The 20,106-nt window shown below is 47.5% G+C and overlaps 2 protein-coding genes across 2 annotated transcripts; both read right to left on the reverse strand.

The window, feature by feature from the left end:
- Positions 1 to 1,105: 1,105 nt before the first annotated feature.
- Positions 1,106 to 2,896, reverse strand: LOC109740651 (RING-H2 finger protein ATL17-like). The gene is made up of 2 exons (XM_020299707.1): positions 2,588 to 2,896; positions 1,106 to 1,297 (listed from the first exon to the last, which is right to left on the reverse strand). Exons 1-2 carry the CDS (start codon positions 2,894 to 2,896, stop codon positions 1,106 to 1,108), a joined length of 501 nt encoding a protein of 166 aa, XP_020155296.1.
- Positions 2,897 to 7,051: 4,155 nt separating this feature from the next.
- On the reverse strand, positions 7,052 to 7,709 carry LOC109740646 (RING-H2 finger protein ATL64-like). Its single transcript, XM_020299702.3, has one exon. It carries the CDS (start codon positions 7,644 to 7,646, stop codon positions 7,167 to 7,169), a length of 480 nt encoding a protein of 159 aa, XP_020155291.1. The 5' UTR covers positions 7,647 to 7,709; the 3' UTR covers positions 7,052 to 7,166.
- Between the last annotated feature and the right edge of the window lie 12,397 nt (positions 7,710 to 20,106).

Consider the following 20,106-nt stretch of genomic DNA (forward strand, 5'->3'; position numbering starts at 1 on the left):
GTGCACATAGACTGGATGACATTTTTGCGAAGCCAATCTTGAGAGTGGCAATTTTGGAAAACCCGATATTAAAAGTGGCAAATAGCCGATTTTCTCGTCCACGATAGCTAATGCCAGCTTGTCCTAATAAAATCCGGTGAGCCCCCACTCATTTCGCCCCCCAATTCGCATTGCATCTCGCTGCTAGGCTGCTGCTAATCGCCCCCACTGCCACCGTCGGCCAAAATTCTGGTGACACATGCTGCCGTTTGCCACGCCACCTTCACCATCGAACATGCGCACCCATGCAGACCTCCTGAACAACCCCTGCAAGATTGCCGCGTCCTCTACGCCTGAGTTGGACGATACCCGAGCTGCGCCGCCGCCCAACCATTGATTTCGGCGAGGTGAGCATGAACTCGACGCCGTCCCTTTGTCCATCTTGTTCATCACACCCATGCGCGGCCCCAGTAGCGCCCGGAAGCAAGCCGTACGTCCACACCCGGAAGATTCCGCCGACATCAACAACTCCGGCGAGCCGTAGCCGCCAACTTTGTCGACTACGAGAGCAACTGCCGCCACCAGGAGCTCCGCTACGTCGAGCTGATCACCGTCGTCCACTCTGTCGTCGCCGAGGACCACTGCATCGTGTTCATCCACTCTTGAACCGTCGCCGCCATTCCCGAGCTTTCTGGCGACTTCCCCGACGATCTTCTTTTCTCGGCGTGGTGAGGCCATCTTCTTTTCTTGGCCGTCCATCTCTAGATCAACACTTCACATCAATCCACTTAAACATGACTAACTAGGGCTGTTGCCCGTGAGCAATGGCGGCATCCGTGTCTTATATAAGAGATAAATCACAGACGCACACGACACAATCTCAAGCAGGCATTTGGACACCATTTTTTGTTCTGAGTTTTTAACAGAGTTAATACAATTTTCATGCTCTAGAGAAAGTAGCATTTTACTAAAATCAATTCTCAACTCAAAAGGAACGATTTGGGTCAACATTGGCCTGCACTATATAATGGACTAAATATATGCTTGTTTTCTCGTTTATTACATAAACAAAAGTAGATTCATGATAAACAATGGCTTGTTATCAACATTTTCGTTATGCAACGAGTTACCACGCGCCACGTGGAGACTGATCAACGGCGATCCGCTCTTGTACCACCGCGGCGCGGCAGAGCGGACATGTCGATCTCATCCGGAACCACGTCTCGATGCAGGCGGTGTGGAACCCGTGGCCGCAGCCCGGCATGAGCCGCCCGATCTCGCCGAGCCCAAACTCCACCAGGCACACCGCACACTCCGCCTTCGAGTGAAGTCTGTTTTCAACCTTGAGGTTGTAGATGTGGTTGAAAATGAACCCTAATCTCCAAATTCCTGAAATTTGTACCCTGTATTTATGATCCCGGTCTAATTCCGACCCTTAACCTGTTTGGCAGACCGGGAAAAGATCCATCCCACACAGGATCAAAGTCTGCTCTCACTTATATCTCTACCCCCCACATGCCATATCCATCCTCTGTCCCAGTCCCTTCCTCTCTCCTGGAATCAGCGCAGGCGCCTCGAAGCCACTGACGCGGCGGAACGGCAATACGTACTCGCCTTGTAGTTCTCCGATTCCAATGCTACGGCCATGCTCCGGTGTCCGCCAAGCTCTGCCGAACGCAGCCGCGCCTGCGCCGTATTGCTTCGCACTGCTGGCGCTGTCGTTTATGAAGCAGCAGGAAGAAGCAAGGAGAACGAGTCCGACAAGTTTATGGATGCTACTCTGATCAGCGCATAGCCAGTCTGCACAAATGAGAATTCAATCCTTGCAACGGATGCGACTATGCTCCAAGTGCTTAGTACAAATTCTAGTTCTAGTACTTACTACAATAGATAGAGAAACGTTCGAACCAATCTTCAGACCGGTGCTAGCTCCTGATCGGATACGCCGGCCGGCGGCACTGGCGAAAAAATACAAGCTTCATGAACGAACAACTTCATGTTTCTCAAAAAAAAACTTCATGTTTCTCCATGGACGCAGACCTGCGACCTCGTCCCTGGTGCGATCGTGCACGTGGATGTGATGATTGTGATAAGTGGTCGTTGTTTGTCCTCCATGAGGTTTTCGCCGCGGTGAGAAGCGCCATCACAGCTGGCCGCATTGCATCTGCAGGAGGAGCGAACCGTCCAGGTCAGGCCCATGCTGGCCACGAACGAGCTCGGCTGCTCGATCGAGCTTCACGTTGTCGTAGGGGTGGCTAGCAATGGCACCAAACGTCCCTGATTGCATCGCTGAAGACATGAAGTCATGCCGTTGCCGGCTGCGTCGACGAGGGCGACGACCTGGCCTGAGGCTATGCTGAGTATGTCTTGGATATATCAAGTGAGAAGATGGATGTAACATGTGGGTCCACTTAGTCAGCGAGAGTAGAAAGTTATCCCAGTGGATTATCTTTTTCTCGGTGTGCCAAATTGGTCTAAACTGATGCATAGGGTCGGGATAAGACCGGGATGATAAATACAGGGTACAAACTTCAGATATTTTGAGGTGAGGGTTTATTTCCGACGAGCTCTATAATTTCAAGGTTTAAAACAGACTTCACTCCTCCGCCTTCTCCGTGGCCACGTGCACGAATACCGGGAGCTGCGTCCTCTCGTTCTCGCCGCGTTCTCCGTCGCTCGTTCCGCCAGCCACGTGCGACGGGCATGAAGGTGGCGACGGTGGAGCGGACGAGGTGGCGGCGCCGGTGCCGTCGTTCCTCGGCGCGTCTTTCTTGCCCTGCCATACGAACCGCCAAAAAATGTAGAGCAGGATGAGGGCGACGCTGGCGGCCGCGACGGCCGACCAAGCGCGGCCGTTGACCTGCCCGCCGGTTGCCCGCGACGGCGACGAGACTGGAGAAATGCCCCCGCCCTCCATCTCTCCTGTGTGGTAGTTACTGCACTGCAGGAGACTAAGCTTAGCCAGATCCCAGCAGAGATGCGACCCAGCTACCTCTCCGAGGACAAGGAATGGTGTCTTATGTATTTATGGTAATGTGGTTCACTAACTCTTCGGGCAAAATCTTAGTTTATGCTCATCATGTCGTTAATCCTAATTGGTCGACCGTTCGCCGTTCCTTAGCTTCGACTTCGATTGGAGGAGAGAAGTCTTTCTCTTGTGAAGGTAGTGTGATTAATATGATTGCGTCCATGAGTTTTGGGCTACTACCAGTGCCATGCTGTTGGGTTGGAATCCTTCCACTCTCGAAAGAATCTGAAGAGAAGCAACTCCTAATAATTTTAATCCTTTTGTTTGCGATTACATATTGTCAAGATCGGCGGTCGATAACTTAATAAGTCTTGCGTCCTAATATATTGCCCTGAAACGCTGATTAGTTAGCACGGTCTGACAAATGACAGCTGACAAGTAGTGGCACTAGTACAAGTGTGCGATCATGTTGAGTTGTTTAGCTCCAGCTAGCTCTTGAATTTTTTATCCCACGTGGCCTACTGGCTTCGGCAGCTGACCAATATTTTCTAAATTATGCAGAGACTTTCAGAACTCGACATGAAAGATATCATGACACCCTTGAGATTTTCTTCTGTACTTATGTAATAGCTCCATCGTCCTTGGAACGATTCTTAATGTTAGGGGTTTCTGCTGACCAAAGTTCTTTGTCTCTTGTAGTGCATTATGAGGTTTTTAATTATATCAATTGCCACCCGCAAAAAAAAATTATATCAATTGCCTAAAATGTCAAAGAAGAACAGCCAATTTGATACCATCTTTCACGGAACGTTTCCACCGCGAGAGAGGCGGAGGCGGGTATGCCACTCCATGTTGGATTATAGATGGGCTTAGGCCCATATAAGACAATAATCCTTGATTAATCTCTAAGGCCTATTTAGGTGCATGTCAAGTGGTGAGAAGTTTAGTATCATACTGCTAGTGAAGCGAGAGTGAGATCTTTTTATAAGGGTTGCTCTACCACATGCCATTGGGAACTTGAGAAGAGGAGCTGCACACACGTGCTCCTCATCTTCCGCTGAACCGAGCCTTATTTTTGTTGGTCATGGATGGTTAACTAATATCAAGAGCAGATGCCTCCGGAACCCTGTCATTTGAGATCCTGCCCGGGAGAACGGCATAAGGTTTTTGGCGAGCGTCTCGACGCGACCGCTCCCGATCAGACCTCATATGTGTCCTCCTCTGCCTTCACTACTTCCCCTCAATCGACACCATGGTCAACGACACCGCGGCCAAGAAGAAGGCCACAGACGACACCAAGGCTGCCGCCGCCGCCGCCGCATTGGCCTAGCCAACTGAAGGGTATCATCTGTTCATCCCTCATTTACTCATTCATGTGCTAGCCGTATATACTGTGTTCATAGATGCTTTGTTTCTATGTACTATACATACTCACATGCTTAGGTATCGGTATGAGTTGCATGCCGCATTTTCCATGCTTACTATTTACTCATGGATCAGTCTAATAAAAAAGGCGCCGATTTTCCCAACACTCCATCCCCTCCACCTCTCTCGCCGTCGTTGGGTGTGCCGCCAGAGAAAGCGTGTGCGACGCCGACGGCGGCGGGGAGGCTGCTGATCGTGGGGACCTCGTATGGAGGGTTCGGTGGATTGCTGTGGGTCGGCGCCAAGGATGTGTAGGCGAGTTGTGGTCTCTAGCATGTAATGCTTGACGGCGGCGTTTGTGTTGCAACGTGGCGATATTCAAAGAAGGTCTAGCCTGGTTAGGTCATTAGAGAAGGGGGTGTTGGTGCATGGTCCTAGACAGCGGCGAGATCGACATCAATCTCGGACCTGGCGTGCAGCGGCATGGATGAATTTTGTTCTAGTTTTATTTAGGGAGTCTACATGTTCGATCTAGGGTAATGAGGCAACTGTGTTGCCCCAGTGTTGGAATAATGTTCTCCCTGCCCTTTCCCTACCCTGTTGGTGTGCTTATCGCCAGTGAAGGGCATATGTAGTTGTGTCTCCGGCGGATCTTTTGAGATCTGATCGGTTTAGGTTTCTGGTGGATCCACCTGGATTCAGCCGACTTTCGCGGTTTTCAAAGTTTCTACGTGCCCTTATAGGCGTTTTCTTCTCTGGGGTAGCAAGTTGCTTCGCAGATCGCATCCGACGGCGTCTCTTGTCCTACATCAATAACTTCCCGACCGATGCTTCTTCCAGCTCATGGGCTTTTAAAAAGTTTACTCCGCTGGGGAAGAGACCCAGAGGCTGCATCAAGCTATGCTGGTGGCGGTCGATGGTGGATGTAGAAGGAAGAAGACTTCGACACCCCAATGATTTAAATGTAATTTTATTTTTCTATATGGGAGTGTTTGTAAGGACCTATGATACTTAACTTATGACTTTGGGACCCTTTCGCGGAAAAAAAGAGCAACCAATCTATATCTAGTAATAAGGGGATTAGTGCTTCTGTCCGTACGTCACACATTTTTATAGAAAAACCCCTCTCTTTTTGATAATTAACTGGCCGTCCACCTTTAAGTGAGAAAACAACCTGTTTTTACCGTTTTATAGAAACCCCCTCGCTTTTCTGGTAAATAACTTGCACTCCACCATTAAATGACCGAAAAAAATCGTTTTTTGTGTTTTAGCGATAAAAACTACCGTTTCTGTAATTAACCCGCAGTCCATCTAGAATGAATAGTAATTTTTTTTTAAAAATGCATATCTTTTAAAACATTACTCCAATTTTAACATGTTATATATGAAATCTGGTTAAAAATGTGTAGAATTTGAATATGATGTTATTTTACCTATTAAATATTTTAAAAATGCTATTTATGGTGCAACCTTAATCAATAGCGCATGATCCATCTTTCTTTCCTATCGACACCGACCCAAATTGCAAATGGACACCTCAGCAAAGCCAAATTGGAGACGAAAGAAACCGTCCATAACCGTGCATACATGCCTCAACAAAACCTTGCATGCACGCGTCAGCAAAATCTTGCATGAAAAGATAACGGATTTCTCATCTTGTGCCTTGAGAGAGATGCCTTGGCAAGACCTACTGGGATCTTGACTCATGGATATTGGGTTAGGGTCGTGCGGTATTTTCTTTTTCTGTTGCAACACACTTGCTCTTTTGATAGTTTGTATCAGTTGAAATCAGTTTTCCTGTTATGTTCTATGACGGGTGATTCAGGTTTTTTATTGGTTTCACCTGGCTTTTCCGTTAATTATGTGGCCACTATTTCTAAGTTAATGACCTAAAGGAACATGCGATTTGAAATACTCCCTCTGATCCATATTAGTTATCGCTCAAAAGAATATATCTACCATTGAAATACGTCTAAATACATCCGTTTGAGCGACAAGTAATATGGATCGGAATGAGTACTAAAGTTCATGCATGTACCGAGAAGTGAGAAAACTTTCATTGGATGGCTATAAAGGGGAGAAAAACATGGTTGTTGATCTTTCGATCTCCCCATCGCGGCGATGACCTCTCGGTCTTTGCGTCGAGCCGATGCACCAATGCTTCTGAAGACATTGGACTGGGTAAGGCAAAAGAAGAAAAAAAAATGGTTTTGACCTGGTAAATATTCAATTCAGCTATTGAGCTCATCTGCACTCTATGAATAGTAAATTCAAAACATACTAAAAAATTTAAAAAATAATAATGGCGAAAGATGCTTGAGTGCTTGATGTCCGTGAAAAGTTTCAACCCATTCTGACATCTGAGTAGCTCTCGGCAAAAAAAAAATCAGGTTCGAACAGTGTAAAACAGTAAATCTTTTCACATACCCTAAATTTATCTTTTTTGCTGAGAACTCTTCAAATGTCCAAATACGCTGAATATTTACACGAACATCACGTACTCAAGCATCTTTCACCAGAATTTTTTTGGGATTTAAAAAAATATTTTTACTATTTCTACGAATTTACAGTTCACTCTCGAGCCCATGACCCAGGAGCCAAAACGCCCCGCCCCGGCCTGGGTACTGTTTTTTTAAGTAATGACATGGGAACTTGAGTACATGATGAGACTACATGCATAGCCCTGATCTTTTACGTCCCAACATAAAAGAGTGTAAAAGAGCGTGAGCTAAATATGTCTTTGGGACAGAATATGACATTTCCTTATACAAATTGAACAAAACGAACAGTTCCATGAACAGCACAGACAATCATAAAAGGAGAGAAAAAAAGGATTGAGAACACAAGCACGCGCTCAACCTTGCAACACAACCACGGGCACAGACAAGGAGGCACCCTTTTGAGCCTCCAGCGTGCTCGGCTCGCCGAAGACCGCGACGCGGCAGAGCGGGCATGTGGAGTTGGACCGGAACCACCGATCGATGCACTCGACGTGGAATCGGTGTCCGCACCGCGGCAAGAGCCGGCCCCTCTCGCCATCCGTCATCTCCGCGAGGCACACCGCGCACTCCACGCCCACAGGGGCGCCGTCGCCATTGCCACCGTCCACGAACACGGGGAGCGCCGAGACGTCCCCCAGCCTCAGCGCCGCCGCATTGCCGGAGGAGGAAGAGACGGGCAGCATGTCCTGCGGGCGCGCGGACACGGTGAGTTTGTACAGCTGCCAGAAGCACACCACGAGGACGGCCGCCACGCCGAACGACGCGAGAACCGCGTACGAATAGAACCTGATGTCGCTGCTCAGCGAGGAGTCCTCCATCTCGGAGCTCGACATGTCGGCGTGTCTATATGTACAGTGCGTGGTTATTTGGAGCAAGGAGCAATGGGAAGTGCTATGTGTTTGTGTCTGCTCGACGATGTGCGATTGTGCATGATATATATGATGGCATTTTGCCCCTAGCTGCCCGTGCTCTCATTGTCCTAGAATATGTCTTTTGTTCTTTGAGAATTTGTCCTAGAATATGTTATCTTGGGTTGGGGCTACGCGACTATGTGTACACCGCTCCACGCATATTCGGCGCATGCTGCGGTTATGCGACGCGAAGCAAATGTATGCAAGCATGAAAAGAACAAGTCTAGGCTCGATCATGTAGGTAGGCGGCTTGTCGTCCACGTTCTGGTTTGCCACAAAAGAAGGAGCAAGTGGGACCTCGAGTTCTTCTATGACATAGGAGTACACATCCCTGAACTTCTCGGAGAGGATTCCTTGCACCCAGCCCCTCGCGCGTGCTTTCTTTTTTGACTTTTGGTTTCCAATCTTTGATAACTTTTGAAGAAAAAGAGCTTGAATTAAGTCTTATTTTCATATTCATGTTTCTTGTGATGAGAGCTTTCAAATAAGATCCATTTGTAATACGTTCTGACAAGTTTTTGATTTTTTTTTCAAGTTTTGAAACTTAGTACAAGCGACCGACAAAATCACAAGTTTCAGTACATGTGAACAACAAAAATGTATGCTTAAAATTTCAGCACTGAAACTTGATATGAACGGCCAACATTCAGATACAAAATCGTAAGTTTCAAAAATTAAAACTAAAAAGTTATTGTGCCCTCATGCGGGATCCAACCACTTTGCGGATCACGAGGCAATTGATCAGCCGGGTAGAGCTGGCAGGTGCGTGCTACCGAACCTGCGTGCCCCTGCAAAATTTCGTGAACTTCTCATTTATTATGCTAGCCGGGTACTTGATCATTCTTCTTTTGGTGAAGTTTTTCCCCTTGGTTTGAACCAGCGGTCTAGATTAACTGATTGCGAATTTAGTGCATGCCTAACCATTAACAAGACCAAGTCATGTTGCCACAGTGACCCTCACATTTGCAGCTCTAGAGCATAAATGACTTGAATTGAGCCATCAAGATCGTTTATGTAATAGGTTATTGTTGATCAGTTTACATTTACGCTAAATCTTGAGGAACGACATTATTAGGTCCTTTCCTGTGCTTCACGGTGTATATTTGCTAAGAACGTCACATAAGCAAAAGGTTGTTGTAAGCAATTGAGGAGATAGCACTCGGTGACCCATAAAGAAATGATGTCAAACGCGTGGATCTGTACAAAATACCTATGCATGGAGGAGTTTAGTTGCGAAATAATTAAATGAAGAAAGCTTAACTAAACATATCTAATCATCTATGCATTAAAGAGTTTAGTTGATGGATCTTTTCATGCACTACATCTCATAAAGCACCTGTATTCCGGGGAAGGCCATAATTGATAACGTGTTTAGTTAATGTTATATTTAAGAATCTAATCATGGGGAGTTAACTATGCGGCTCTACCAATTTTAGTACAGTAGATATATTTTTTAATTCCAATAATGTTGGTTAGTCCACTCAAGCCAGCAATTGCATACATAGATTCCATTCACTAGAGTGGACTCGCATAGTATATATCATATGGCCCGTTTGAAGTCTCAAACAAATACCTTGTACAATATTAGTTAATTTCTTTTGATATTTAAAATAAATGCCACGTTTGAAGTCTCGGCAAAAATAGCTTGTGTTGGCCAAATGATCTATGGATCTGATCGGCCGCCTTTACAACCATTGGATGACACGTAAGATAGCAGTCTATTCTTTGTTGCGTTAGAGATAGCGCCCAACTGTTTGCAACATGGTTGGTGTTGCGCTCGGTGTTTGATACATTAGTCGTGTTCCGCTCTTCCAAAAAGTTCTCTGTCATTTGCAACTTGGTTGTGTTGCGACCGCAACATGCGCCGAGTGCGGCGCCATAGTCCGCCAAGCGCTACGTTTGCTGTAGTACCACCATTATCGATGCAACACAGCGGATGTTGCAACCGTAGCACTGTCATAAAACATCGTCAGCATTGCGGTCACAACATCCTCGACAATGCATGTTCCCTCACACTTGCACCATGCCTTTCGGTTTGCAGCAACGAGATCCGACCATGTCACAACTTTGCCTCCCCGAGCGCGTAGTAGGCCGGTGTCCATGGTCGCAACTTCACCCTCTCCCCGAGCTCACAACAGGCAACCGTATTTGCAACAACTACATTCGACCATGGATCATCTCTCTTGTTATGCGCAACACACAATTTGGATACGTGCTTGAGGGAGGCACGTCCATGGGAGGGACCTAGAGGTCGGAGATGAGGCTCGGGGGGAAGGTGTGGTTGCGCTATCTTTGTTCAAGATAAGAACGGGAGAGTGGTGGTGCATGTCCAACATGGGCACGTGGCGCACAGTTGAAGGAGAGGGTTTGCAACATAGAAAAGCAGTCGAGCAAAACATGGGCCACGCTGAAAAGCTATTGCATGTAATAGTAGTCAGTGTATGTTGCACGATAAAAAATTCATCTGGCGGTAGAGGAGGTGGTCGACGTTCCCACCGTTATTTGTCGGGTGAGTGCCGACAAATAAAAGCATTCACAATCCACTGACGGTTCCAACCGATGCATCGTCTTGGTGCACAGCCATTGGATCATACACATATTGAAAATTATTGTGCTCTTATGGTCCTACCTTTCTCTGGAAATATCCTGCTCCAACCAGCACATCCCTATCCTTTTGTGAGTCAACTCTCACCACTTTGTTGTCCGTCCACAATTATTTGTTGCTTCTCTCTTGAGCTCCGAGTTATGGCGCTGCAACTCCGCAACCTGGATATCTCATATCCATGAAAACGAAGGTCCAACCCAATTTTGCAAGGTAGTTCTAGCACCTGAGTTGGAATCTATTTGAATCACTGATACTTTCCTGGCGCACATGAGTGTCATGCCAAAGGAGATCGTTTTGAGCCAAGAATTGTCTTCGACTAGATCCAGCTCCGGGATGCTAGTGGGAAGCTTTCCATTGATCGAGGGTGCGTTGCCTTCGTCGCAACTCACAACCTGCAAATTGGGTACTTCCTCAACTTCAAGGTTCTGTTGGAAATATGCCCTAACAATAATATTGTATTATCATATTTCCATTATTCATAATTAAGAGTTTATATTTCATGCTATAACTGCTATGATCCTGGAGTATGTGATTCAATGGAAAACTCATATGCGCGTGTGAAATGATAAATGGTAAACAATAGGTTCCCGGTCTCGCCTCTAAGACTGGCTCAAGTGTTGTTGGTGATCATGTTTCCCGGATCTTAGGATATCGTTAAGGGTAACGATAGTCCTAAAACAACATTGAGGGTATGACGTTAGAAGAAAAATCATATTGAATTGACCCAATACTTGCTTGTTATACTTTGTGATTATATCGTCTGGAATTATCTATTATAACATGGAGTGTTAACATGTGTTTTAGTTCCTCAGACCATGAGAGTGTCTTGATCACTTCCTACCAGACGATGGGCTTTGGGGTTGCTCAAATTTCATTTGTAACAAGGTGATAATAATGACAACTTTCAGGCTCACCGGAAAGTTTGACAAGTGACCGGATAGCGCGAGAGTGGGATTTTCTCCTCCGACGATGGAGAAATATTCTTAGAGACCTCTCGATGTGTCAACATCCATCATCGTCTACCAGACACAGGTGACTACGTCACGGGGATGCCGGAACACGTCAACGAGAAAGAAGAACAAAATCGGCAACGGGAGCAACGGTATAGTGAGAATGGTGATGACTGAGGACGATACTGATGCATACCGGGTTTTGTAAAGTATCGCGAAGCCAAGTCAGCATCACATGATGACCAAAGGTTCACTCGAATGTCATTTTTGTAATAATAGGGACCGATATGGATGTCCACGGTTCCGCTATCAGACATTGAACGAAGGGGTTTCGTTCAAGTCTGTGATTTGCCTAACCTACGGGGTCACAATCTTAAGGTAATCACGATCTATTGAGTGTTAGTAGGACAGGAGTGATGATAATATATTTGTGGAATTGTTTCATTAATATCCAGAATAGTTCCGAGATGTTCTGGAAGCGTTTCGGGGTCACGGGGAGGCTTTCGGTGAATATCAGGTAATACTGGTTATTATCGATTAATTATATATAGGTGGAAAATATTTCCGAAGATGTTAAATTGTATATATATAATGGTCTAAAAATGTTTAGAACATTTTATATTTAATTTAAATATCAACGGGCCTTAAAAGGCCAAGAGGTGGAAGGAAACTTGGGCCACAAGGGCCCAAGTGGAGTTGGCGCCCCCCTTTCCTTGTGGGAAGGACGAATCCTACTAGGGGAGGGAGTGGGACTCCTCCCAAGGCCGGCGCACCAAGGGGGAACTTTCCCCCCTTGGTGGTTCCCCTCTCCCTCCCCTCTAACCTATATATACTAGAGGATTTCTACCCTATGACAACACAAGTTTTGGAGCCTCCTCTAGTGGATATAGTGCACGTTCTAGTTGGTCCTAGGTGACGAATTAGAGCAAGCGCTAGCCACGTCTAATCCTCATAATTAGAAGCCCCGTGTGGTTCTAATCTCCTCCCTCTAATTCTACGGTGACGATTAGCTCTGGACGGTGAAGCGCCGCCGGATCGTGAAGATCGTACGCTTGCAACCAAGTAGAGAGGTTGTGATTTGGGTATTCTATTCGAGGGATCATTCTAGGGCAGTTTGCGGGATCATCATCGATGTTCGAGGGACTCCAAGTATGATCTACACCGACTCGTCTACTTTCGCTGCACTCTTGGAGTCGGCAACGATTGTGGATCACAACCCGTTATGCATCTTCATATTGTTCCTGGGTGATCGTAGGATGATTTTTTTCTACTATGTTTCCCAACAGGTTTTGCCTCAAGTTAATTTCTGGGTGGTCATCTTCCTTTCTAGCAGCCTGTTTGTGATCAAATGCGGCGAGCATGACCCAGCAATGGGTATGATCAAAGAGTTGTGCTTGTTGTTTGTTAGTCTGTAAACCCTGAAGTACTATGCCTAAATAAAAGTGTGGCCATGCGTCTGGTTATGTAATGTTGTTATGGTAGTGATTTTGTCTATGTTTGTGTGTCATTTGTACTGTGCTTATGGGCAATATTTGCTAATGTGCTAATCATATGCTTATTAATGTGGCTCATATCCCTAATTCAGGCAGACACCATGGATGTTACGGTCATGCAGGGGGGAAGACACCCTTTATGCATGAATGGAATGTGTCTGAATGAACTAGGGATAGAATTATACAATGTATGTGCCTGCCTGAATTTACTAGTCCAATAGGAGGTGTCATTTCCTGGATCTTTGACGCGTGTTTGCCATTGCAGATTGTCATTCCATAAATGAATGAAGCATATTCCATATACCATACTTGACTTCTGGATTGCATTTGATTATGTTATTTTAAACGGACATGCAAAACCAAACATCACATTGTAGAGTGTCATCTCGTAGGTTAACATTGTACTTCTAGATAATCCATTGAGAACTTCTTTCTAGTAATTCTCTTAACTTTCAAGTTGTATTCATTAAAAACTGTTTCATATAATTTTCTTAATTTATTTTTTCTGTTGGCCTTGGCGACATGGGCACAGTGGGCAACTAGTATATTTCGGGCATCAACATCTTTGACCCTTCGTGATAGCCCTTCATGGCCGTTTGGTGACAAACCATTGAATTAACTGATAGTCAATCTCTGACCTCGCCCTTTGCCTACATCCTGGTGCCCAAGTTGTGATGATTGTTGTCGCAAGGTCCAGGGAGGCGTCCCCTTGCGCGACTGGGTTCGTGACATCCATGATGCACTCATCCACGCCGCCTTGGTGTAGTGCGTTGAGCTCTGGCGATGTTTGCACTACTACACCCTCTCTGATGGGCTGGACGAGCTTCGTTGGTGATGGATGGACTCTAGTCAGCACTACGTGAAGTTGTTCTACTTGGCTCTATTCCACGACTCCATTGACTTCCCCTCCTAGTGGCTCACCTGACGTACTTGGGCAACCCTTCGTATCAAGGTCTTTGTCCGGCTCGCCCCCTAGGACAGATGCTGGACCGTCGATTGTCTAGCGCGGTGAGGTCACCCTCATCACGACCATTTCCTGTGTGATCAAACCCCGGAAGCTGATGCACGGCCCCTCGTGACCAAACGATGGCGTTTGCGGACTAGTGAGTGATCTCTTGCTCATTGGCCCGTGCTGCGCTTCGTCAAGGTCTTTCCTCTCTCCCTCAGCTATGTGCCTGGTGCAAGCCATCTAAGATGACATGTGTCTCTTGGTTAGAGCCGGAGCAAACGACATCACAATGCTTATCCCCTAGAGTTAGAATTTTGTTTTCTTCAATCTAAGCACCCTGTATCGCTCTACTCAAGTATCCACATGTGAGTTTTTTAACACAATACAGATGCAGGCACTCATTCATATGTAGATACACTCACCCTATGAACGAACGCACACCCTACCCCTATAAGCACCTCTGAGATACTGAGCTGACACATCATCTTGAGATTGACGAAGTCGTCAAAGACGCCTTTGTAGTCGAAAGGAACGTCTCCTCCCACTGAACGCATGAAAGCACAAGTGCTCCCTGGGTGATTTTGGTAATCAATGTCAACATATCTCTTGTTGGACTAATACTTTTACCTAGTATATTTCAGATGAGTTCGTGGAGTGGCATGGACAAGAGGATGTGGAACCCCTTCAAGATGCTAAGGACAGAAGATTGGCAAAAGCTCAAAAGCTCAAGACTCTACATTTTCATTTTAGTGATCCAAGATCACATTGAGTCCATAGGAAAAGCCAATACTATTAAAAGGGGATGAGGTGTTGGTTAATGGCTTGCTTGCTCAAAGTGCTTAGTGATATGCTCCGAAGCCCTCAATCACTCTCTCATATCCACATATGTCCCAAACCTAAAGTCAAACTCGGCCCCACCGATTTGATCTATCCGGCGCCACCGAGTTCACTTGACATAGCCACTGCCAGAAACCCTAGTCAATTCGGTCTCACCGATGGGATCCCGGTCTCACCGAGATGGGCTTGCAAAATCTCTGGTTCCTGTTGCAATAATTTCGGTCTCACCGAGATATGTAATCGGTCTCACCGAGTTTGCTTGACCAACTCTCTAGTTAGCTTATTACCAAAATCGGTCCCACTGAGTTTGTGTAATCGGTCAAACGAGATGAGGTTTTACCCTAACCCTAGCACATCGGTCTCACCGAGTTGATCATATCGGTCCCACCGAAAAACCTAACGGTCACATTTTGAACTAAATCGGTCTGACCGAGTTTTATGATTCGGTCCCACCGAGTTTGGTAAATTGTGTGTAACGGTTAGATTTTGTGTGGAGGCTATAAATACCCCTCCACCCACTCTTCATTCATGGAGAGAGCCATCAGAACATGCCTACACTTCTAGCATACATTTTCTGAGAGAGAACCACCTACTCATGTATTGAGACCAAGATATTCCATTCCAACCACATGAATCTTGATCTCTAGCCTTCCCCAAGTTGCTTTCCACTCAAATCTTCTTTCCACCAAATCCAAATCCATGAGAGAGAGTTCAGTGTTGGGGAGACTATCATTTGAAGCACAAGAGCAAGGAGTTCATCATCAACACACCATCTATTACTTTTTGGAGAGTGGTGTCTCCTAGATTGGTTAGGTGTCACTTGGGAGCCTCCGTCAAGATTGTGGAGTTGAACCAAGGAGTTTGTGCGGGCAAGGAGATCGTGTACTTCGTGAAGATCTACCCTAGTGAGGCAAGTCCTTCGTGGGCGATGGCCATGATGGGATAAACAAGGTTGCTTCTTCGTGGACCCTTCGTGGGTGGAGCCCTTCGTGGACTCGCGCAGCCGTTACCCTTCGTGGGTTGAAGTCTCCATCAACGTGGATGTACGATAGCACCACCTATCGAAACCATGCCAAAAATCTCCATGTCTCCAATTGCGTTTGCATACTCCAATCCCATCCCTTTACATTCTTGCAACTTGCATGCTTTACTTTCTGCTACTCATATACTCTTGCCATGCTTGCTTGAAATGTATTGTGAATATTTAAACTTGTGCTAAAACTCCACCTTAACTTGAAGGAATTAAAAACTGCTACTCTTCTTTTCTAAGAGTCTATTCACCCCCCTCTAGACACCTCTTCTCGATCCTTTCAACGCACATCACCGGAAGAGTTGAAATAAATCCAGGAAAATGCGAGCACCAATGTCAAGTCTAGGATTTGAACTCTGGTGGGATGGTGGTACCACTTTCCTCCTAACCATCCAACCACATGTTCTTTGTGTTAGGGTGTCATATATTTTGTACATCACAAGTGTGTAATATTTATCTATTGTAACCTCCTCCTAGCCTGTAGGATCCCAATGACCACTACTTGTACATGGCCTACGTGCATACTATCTTGGCAGTCCTCTCTATATGTAATCCGTAACACTTAGACAAGCAATACAGATAGTGTGCAGTGCATATTCATCCTCTATATTGGTATCCTTCACCATGACCTTTGGGGAAATCTTCGGCGAGCTCCCCTTTCCGGGCGCTTGCTCTTCCTCCTCTCAATCCTCCCCTCTCGGGACCTCTCCTCCACTACTCCCGCTCCTACCTCTGCCCTCACCACCGTGATCACTCCCTCCACCGCCTCGCCCGCGGATCATCTCCTTCTTAACTTGTACAATGATCACATCTCAAACCACATAAAATTCAAGCTAGACCCTGCTGAAAACAACTATATCAAGTGTTGCACCTTCTTCACTTGCATCCTTCGGCAGCAACGCTTCCAGGATCACATTGAGCTCCATCCTCCTCCGAGTCCCAACGCTGCATGGCTCGCTATTGACCAATGATTGATCCTCTATACCTTCTTCACCTTTGCAGACTCTCTCCTTGGGCTTATCATGAGCGGCGCTATCTATGCATTCAGTATGGCAATGCGTCAAGGACTACTTTCTCACCAACCAGGGGGCTCGCTACCTCCACCTGACACGCCAGTACCACAATCTAAAGCAGGAGGGCATCACTGTCTCTGACTACACAGGCCGTCTCAAGGCTCTTATGGATGGACTCGCTGACACCGGCACATCGGTCTCTAATTTGGATCTGACCATGCAATTCCTCCACGGGCTTGACGGCCACTTCAAAACCATCAACACAATTCTGGGCGACACACCTCCGCTTCCTCCCTTCAATGTGGTACGCTCTTGCGTGGACCCCGCGGAGTACAACATAAACCTTTGTGTTGCAGAAGCCGGCCCCGCCATGCACACCATCTTTGATGGGTCCAACTCCACCAACGACCGCGGTGATTGAGGTGGCCATGGCGATTGTGCCCCTCCTTCTAGCCATAGTATTGCTGGCACCCACGGCAACGGCGGTGGTGATCGCGACCATGTTCATGGCCACTGCGGTGGTCACGGACACGGGAACCCTGACTCCAGTGGTTGCGGGTCCCAGCCATAGTCCCCGATGCCCTCGACCGCCTACATCGCCCCCTATGGCATGGCGCTCCTTGCTCCTCACTCGGGTTGGATCCCACCCAACGCCGCGGGCGTTCTTGGCCCCTGGCCTGGAGTGCACTTGCAGGCCTATCCCCTCATGGTGTCCGACCCGTTTTCTCAGTACCAGGTGCCACATGTTCCCTCTTTGTCCTAGCTCAGCATTCTATCATTGGATCAAGCGGCCCTCTTCCACAAAGCCTATAGCCAACAACTTCTTCCTATAATGGAGCTGATTGGATCCTCGACTCTGGTGTGGCCACACACGTCACAGGACACCCTGTTAACCTCTCCTAGTTCCGTTCTTTTCCAAAGCATATTTCTTCGAGCATTATTGTTGGCAATGGTGATTGTCTTCCCATCATTGGCACACGCTCTACCTCTCTCCCTCCCACCAATCTCCCCCTTCATGATGTTGTAGTTTGTCCTAATATAGTCAAAGATCGTATTTCTGTCCGCAAGTTATCTCGTGACAATCAAGCCTGTGTTGAATTTAACCCACATGGTTTTTCTGTGAAGGCTCTTCTAACTAGGACTCCCCTCATGACGTCCAGCAGCCCCGTCCCACTTTATCCCTTCTACGACACTAATCCGATTGGCGGCACCACTTTGCTTTCAAACACTAGAGACTTGTCGCACCAACGCCTTGGCCACCCCGACAAGGCCTCCTTAGCTTCCCTTTCCAAAACTTTCCTTCCAGATTGTAATATTTCTCCTTGTACTTCTTGTCAATTAGGGTGACAACCGCATTTAGCTTTTTCATCCTCTAATAATTGTACAAGTGTTCCATTTAAACTTATTCATTGTGATATTTGGACCTCTCAAGTTGTGAGTATTTCCGGTTATCAGTACTACCTTATTGTCTAGGATGATTTTTCACATTATTCATGGTCATTTCCCTTGTGCCACAAATCAGAAACATCACCTACTCTACAATGTTTCTTCTCCTATATCCTCACTCAGTTCAATACTCTCATTAAATGAATGCAAAGCGACAATGGTGGTGTATTTATAAACACCTCTCAACACACCTTGTTCTCGGACATTGACATCGTCTACTGCCTCTCGTGCCCTCACATCTCACCACAGAATGGCAAGGCCGAATGCATGATTCGTACCACCAATGACGTAATCTGCACCCTCTTGCCCCATCTAATCTCCCACCACCCTTTTGGGTCAAGGCTCTTCATACCGCCACACATTTATTAAACCAGCTACCACCACTACCCCGCACACTCCCTATTTTCTTCTCACCGGCGTTCAACCACGTTTTTGGTTGCTTGTGTTTCGCTAACCTCTATGGCACTAGACCTCACAAATTGGCACCGCGTTCCACTTCCTGCATTTTCTTGGATATCCCCTAGAACACAAAGGCTACAGGTACTTTGATCTTTAGATCCGCCGAGTAATTGTCTCTCATCATGTAAATTTTGATGAGATGAACTTTCCTTATTCGACTCCCAGAAACCCGGTCACACCTGAACCTCCCGCACTGGATCTCGTGCCTCCTGAGCACCTGCACGCGATCAGCTACAGGATTGGTGCCCCACCTACCTCGGACACTAGCGCCCTTGCCAGATTCGCCTCGCACTCCACCCCACCAGCCAGCGTGCCCAACGCGTCTCACCAACGTCCCACCGAGTTGACCGGGTCTGCCCCATCCCCCGTCCTATACCACACGTCACCTTCCCACCCTTCCCCACCCGACTTTGCTGGCCCGTCCCCATATGCATGCCTAAGATATCTCACGCCTAATTCGCCCGCAGATCCCGCGCCTTTCTCGCTTGCCATTTCAGCTCCGGGGCCCACCCAATCTATCTCGCAGTTCACGCACTCCACTCCTTCCCCGCCACTGTTGGAGATCGTAGCAGAAATTAAAAAATTTCTACGCATCACCAAGATCAATCTATTGAGTTTACTAGCAACGAGAGGGAATGAGTGCATCTACATACCCTTGTAGATCGCGAGCGGAAGCGTTCAAGTGAACGGGGTTGATGGAGTCGTACTCGTCGTGATCCAAATCATCGATGACCGAGCGCCGAACGGACGGCACCTCCGCGTTCAACACACGTACGGTTGGGGAAGACGTCTCCTCCTTCTTGATCCAGCAAGGGGGAGGGAGAGGTTGATGGAGATCCAGCAGCACGACGGCGTGGTGGTGGAACCAGCGGGGATCTCGGCAGGGCTTCGCCAAGCTCAGCGAGAGGGAGAGGTGTCACGGGAGGGAGAGGGAGGCGCCAGGGGCTTGGGTGCGGCTCCCCTCCCTCCCCCCTCTTTATATAGGGGTCCAGGGGGGGCGCCGGCCCCCAGAGATCCCATCTAAAGGGGGGGGCGGCCAAGGGGGGGACTTGCCCCCCAAGTCAAGTGGGGCGCCCCCCGCCCCTAGGGTTTCCAACCCTAGGCGCAGGGGAGGCCCAAGGGGGGCGCACCAGCCCACCAGGGGCTGGTTACCTTCCCCACTTCAGCCCATGGGGCCCTCCGGGATAGGTGGCCCCACCCGGTGGACCCCCGGGACCCTTCCGGTGGTCCCGGTACAATACTGGTGACCCCCGAACTTTCCCGGTGGCCGAAACTGGACTTCCTATATATAATTCTTCACCTGCGAACCATTCCGGAACTCCTCGTGACGTCCGGAATCTCATCCGGGACTCCGAACAACTTTCGGATTTCCGCATACTAATATCTCTACAACCCTAGCGTCACCGAACCTTAAGTGTGTAGACCCTACGGGTTCGGGAGACATGCAGACATGACCGAGATGACTCTCCGGTCAATAACCAACAGCGGGATCTGGATACCCATGTTGGCTCCCACATGTTCCACGATGATCTCATCAGATGAACCACGATGTCGAGGATTCAATCAATCCCGTATACAATTCCCTTTGTCAATCGGTACG

This window comes from Aegilops tauschii, chromosome 4 (assembly GCF_002575655.3).
Source record: "Aegilops tauschii subsp. strangulata cultivar AL8/78 chromosome 4, Aet v6.0, whole genome shotgun sequence".
Taxonomy (NCBI): domain Eukaryota; kingdom Viridiplantae; phylum Streptophyta; class Magnoliopsida; order Poales; family Poaceae; genus Aegilops; species Aegilops tauschii.

What these genes read in the sequence shown, in the direction of transcription:
- LOC109740646 (XM_020299702.3), bottom strand. Translation starts at nt 7,646, where the DNA reads ATGTCGAGCTCCGAGATGGAGGACTCCTCGCTGAGCAGCGACATCAGG.
- LOC109740651 (XM_020299707.1), bottom strand. Translation starts at nt 2,896, where the DNA reads ATGGAGGGCGGGGGCATTTCTCCAGTCTCGTCGCCGTCGCGGGCAACC. An exon ending in TGCACGTGGCCACGGAGAAG is followed by an intron (nt 1,298 to 2,587) that starts GCGGAGGAGTGA and finishes CTTCACTCGAAG; the next exon opens with GCGGAGTGTGCGGTGTGCCT.